General features: G+C 36.6%; 1 protein-coding gene across 1 annotated transcript; it reads left to right on the top strand.

The window, feature by feature from the left end:
- The first annotated feature begins 515 nt into the window (after positions 1-515).
- On the top strand, positions 516-4,299 carry LOC141712204 (protein DETOXIFICATION 27-like). The gene is given in 8 exon segments (XM_074515046.1): positions 516-925; positions 1,127-1,668; positions 1,938-2,024; positions 2,690-2,746; positions 3,125-3,363; positions 3,476-3,594; positions 3,716-3,805; positions 4,029-4,299. Coding segments are annotated over 8 exon segments (1,566 nt in total). The 5' UTR covers positions 516-631; the 3' UTR covers positions 4,167-4,299.
- Positions 4,300-5,128: the final 829 nt, after the last annotated feature.

Here is a 5,128-nt window from a genome sequence, read left to right as displayed (position 1 = left end):
TCTACGTAATCCTCCAATTGTTCTTTTGAGTAATCGATCACAAAATGTATCACCGTAAAAACCTTTATTACTGAATCAACATCATAAAAATTCTGCAGATCTGTAATTTCGGACATGATGAACTGCAAACAAATCAAATAAAACTAAACTTTCACACCCAAATAAATTGAAAAATTATTGAAAATTAACAAGAGATGAACTAATAATAATAAAAAAAAGGAGAGATCAGGCTTTCCACAAGCGAAAGTCGATGGAAGTCCAAAGATAATAGGGAGGCTGTTTCAAAGTTAAGAGAATGTTAGGATTTTAGGGTTTCTGGGGCATCCTTTTTATTTATTTTAATATCTTGTTTTATTCATCTTTACTACTTCCCTAACCCCCATTTTTTTACACTTTTTTGTCTTATATGTCGGGAGTAAATAATACAGCTGGAGATCCCTTTAAAGAGCGAAATAAAAAACAGAAAAATAAAATAATGCACCTGGACAAGCCAAGCGCACACAAATTTATATATAGTTATTCGCTGGCCTCAACATTTCTCTTGTCTCTCTTTGCCCTGCTCTGAAGGTAGATTCGTAGTCCAGCAAATTTCAGACACAGAGAGACCACAGAGCTTCCTAAATTCATAAAAATGTCTACTAATGGCAGAGTGGAGGAAGCAAAAATACCACTTTTAGATTATGCATCCACCAAAGATATAGTAGAAAGTGGTTACAAGGATGAAGATGAAATAAAAATACAAGAAAAGGTTTGGATCGAATCAAAGAAGCTATGGCGCGTAGCTGGTCCAGCTATCTTTAGCCGCATAGCTAGCTTCTCCATGTTTGTCATCACCCAGGCCTTTGCAGGGCATCTTGGTGATCTTGAGCTTGCTGCTATCTCTATTTCTACCAATGTTATTCTTGGTTTCGACTTTGGCCTCATGGTAACGCGAAATTTTACGCGTGATTAGTCTTGTTATAATATTATAAATCATCGTCACAGTACTACAAATCATTATCGTAATTTACAGTTTCGAGTTCTAACTAGTTTTTTTTAAATAGAGAGTGTTTTTTTTTGCTAAATGAGTGTTTTCAATCATGTTGCAATAAATTTGTGACTGTTTTTTATTTTTGTGTTTGATCAGTTGGGCATGGCAAGTGCTTTAGAGACTCTATGTGGCCAAGCATACGGAGCCAAAGATTATCGAATGCTGGGAATATATCTGCAACGTTCTTTTATAGTTCTGTTCGTTGTTTCTCTACTACTACTGCCTGTGTTCTTCTTAGCGGCTCCACTTCTGAAACTACTGGGGCAACCTGATGATGTCGCGGAGCTATGCGGAGTTGTGTCTCTGTGTTTAATTCCTCTGCACTTCAGCTTTGTTTTCCAGTTTCCATTGCAAAGATTTTTGCAGAGCCAGCTGAAGAACATAGTCATAGCTTGGGTGTCTCTTGGAGCTCTAATATTGCACGTGCTTTTGACATGGTTGATTGTTTATAAATTTCAACTTGGAGTAATTGGAACTGCTCTTAGTATGAATATATCTTGGGGTATTATTCCTATCGTTCTCTATATATATACTAGCTGTGGTGGCTGCCCTCTTTCCTGGAATGGATTCTCCGTAGAAGCATTTGCTGGTCTTTGGGAATTCCTTAAACTCTCTGCTTCTTCCGGCGTCATGCTTTGGTACCTAAAACTCTTTACATGTTTTTCTTGTGTTCGTTCAAACAAAATGCTCGATCGGTGCCTATATCGGCCTATATACGTCTTGTTCGAGGAAAACCCTTTCCTGGATCTTAAATTAGTACTAATTTAAGATCCTGAAAAGGGTCTTCCTCTAACACGCCTGTGTAGACATTTTTAAGTAAGACGGTGTCGTTAACTTACTAAGATTTGATTCGCATGTTGTTTAATTTAATCTGACAAGATTTTGTTTTCTTTGTCTTATGACACAGCTTGGAAAATTGGTACTACAGAATACTAATAGTGATGACAGGAAACTTAAAGAATGCAAAGATTGCAGTTGATGCTTTGTCAATTTGGTCAGTACTTGTTATCTCATTCATATATGAAATTACTTTTTGTTTCTAAATATGCGTTCTATCCACATATAAAATACTGCACGTTTCTTTCTTTCTTTCTTTCTTTCTTTCTTTCTTTCTTTCTTTCTTTCTTTCTTTCTTTCTTTCTTTCTTTCTTTTTATTAAATTACTCGAGTGGCCGTTTTGTTTTAAATTTAAGTTCACCTGCTTCTTTGGACAATCGAAAAGTACAAATTTCATTTGCAATTTTTAGTTAATTATTACTACCATAAGAGGTGTCTGCACTAATTATGCTTAAAACTTGAAACTAAGATATCAACCAAACGCACTGTAGCTAAACAGACATAAGTTTGGTTAATACACATATATAGTTCATATTCTGTAACTAACAAACAAGGCTTCGATACCATTAAAACCTATGATTCTGCGTAACAAAATTTACACTCTGCACAAAAGAAGAATGCAAAATTATTTGTTTCTTACGTTCTGTGGTTCTCCCTTTCTCCGCTAATTCTAGCTCAACATGATAATACTATACTAGTATCTGTTAGTTTTGTACGTGTCGGAAAACTAAAACTGCAGAGTTTTTTCAATGATTAGTGTGTGTTAATATGTCATTATCAGAGTGAGAATTATTGAGTAAACTGCTATTTCCTGGAACGCAGTATGTCAATCAATGGATGGGAGTTGATGATACCTCTCGCTTTCTTTGCAGCAACAGGGTAAGAAATCAAATTTCATTTCACTACTACAAAATAGGTGTTGTATACAGTTTACGAGCTCTCTTATATTGACCAAGTAATTACATAAAAATTGAGAATTGGCAATCAACCTAAATTACCATCTTTGTCACAAACCAAATACAACTTTTCCTAGCACAGTTATGAAAGCCACAGATCATTGCAGGCGAGTTGGTGAGCAATAATTACATACAAGTATTTATTTTTCTTATCAGCTCCTGTTTAAATCTTCTTCATTCTTTTTAAAGATGAAGCTACTTATGGACCAAATAATAGGATATGGACCTGCACTTTTATTATGTTATTAATGTATCAATATGCGCGAGGGTGAACATTTATCATGGTTGTTATGATTGACAGAGTACGAGTTTCTAATGAGTTGGGAGCAGGCAATGGAAAAGGAGCCAAATTTGCTACCATTGTCGCAGTTTCAACATCAACACTAATCGGTCTCATGTTCTGGTTACTTATTATGATCTTCCATAATGAACTAGCCTTAATTTTCTCATCTAGCCAAGAAGTACTTGAAGCTGTTAACAAACTCTCCATTCTCTTAGCATTTACCATCCTCCTCAACAGTGTTCAGCCAATTCTTTCCGGTACATATATACCTAATTTTTCAGAATATTTGTTACAAAAGAGAGGAGTTTGTACTCTGCCCAGGTGATGACATCCAAATGTTCTAATAATTAGTGTGATTATGTGGTGTAGGGGTTGCTGTCGGATCTGGATGGCAATCTTATGTGGCATATATAAATTTAGGTTGCTATTATCTCATCGGACTTCCTCTCGGAATCGCAATGGGATGGGTTTTTGATCAAGGAGTTATGGTATGTCTTATGAACTATTATACGTAGAGTCCCTCTCCAACGCGAACCAACCTAAAATTACATACGTATCTTAGTAGGTCCGTGCACTTGTGAATATATAAGTACGTGTGATCTTTTACAGGGTATCTGGGCAGGAATGATATTCGGCGGTACTTTCATTCAGACTTTGATTTTAGCTCTCATTACCATTCGATGTGACTGGGAAAAAGAGGTGAGACATATATAAATACAAGCCATGTGATTGTTAGTCAAGATTAATAATAACCCTGAGAACATATAGTTGCGTTCTCATTACCTTAGTCCCTACCAATTTGTCACACTCACTTTTAATCAATTTTAACACACAACAGGTTTTCCTGTATTCCCTTTGATTTTTACAATTATGTAAGAAAAAACTGTAAAATTTGCACTGAATGATCTATGTTAACCTGCAGGCAGAGAAAGCTGTGGTACATGTAAAGAAGTGGTCAGGCAGATGATAACAGCAACTGACAAATCACCAACCACCGCACCAAGGTGCCATTGATGATAACTACCTAGCCATTCAATCACTGTCCTCGTCCACACCTTGAATTTTATTGTAACATTTGCAGTTGCTGCTAGACCTGGAGTCGGAGATACCCGATTTCGAGTCGGTTTTGCAGCATGTATGCTCATTTATATTACTGGTAGTTGAAAATATGGTTGAAGAACATCATTCTTGCACACTGTTGAAGTCCATTATTCTTGCTCTGCAGTTTTGAATTTGAGAAGATAAACATATTTGGAGCAATCACTCTTCTTTCATTCAAACAAAACTGAAAAATGTATTTACAGAAAATAACTCTCTCTAATGAGAGCTGAACACAAATATATAAAGAGAAAGCTAACAACCTTTCCCGCTCAAACTAACTAAACAGTGAAAATATTAAAATACCCTTCTAACTACCAACTCCTATACCCCTTCAAGCTGGACTTGGATGAATCGGAACAAGAACAAGCTTGGAAGACAGGAAATGAAACTGAGAAGCACCAAGAGCTTTTGCAAACAAATCAGCAAGTTGTAAAGACGACTGAACACAAACCAACTGAAGAAAACGAGTATCAATCCAGTCTCTAATGAAATTGTTGGAAATACTGATTATTATAGCAACACAGAGGCAGTTATATATCATATTAAACAAGCCAAGGCCAAGCAAGTTGAAACAAAACGTGAAGGTAAAATACATGCATGTCAGTGACTGTAAAACTAGAGGAAGGAAAGAAGTTGTACCAGTAGCCATAGCTTGAGGCAAAAACATGTACAACAAGAAAATTACAAGAACAGCTGAGTCGTCAGGTCTATACGAAGACCTGACTGCTCTTGAAGAGATTATTGCCCCCACCTGCTGCACTGGGAATGCTTGCAACACCTCCTCCAGGATAAAACAGCTCAGAGCTTTGAATTACAGCACCTTCGAAGCTCAACCACGACTAGCTTTGAATTACAGCACCTTCGAAGCTCAACCACGACTAGCTCCTCACTCGCCGGAAAACCAACTGCTGACTGACTTGT

This window comes from Apium graveolens, chromosome 3, assembly GCF_009905375.1.
Source record: "Apium graveolens cultivar Ventura chromosome 3, ASM990537v1, whole genome shotgun sequence".
NCBI classification, from domain to species: Eukaryota; Viridiplantae; Streptophyta; class Magnoliopsida; order Apiales; family Apiaceae; genus Apium; species Apium graveolens.
This window is presented reverse-complemented; position numbering and strand designations above follow the sequence as displayed.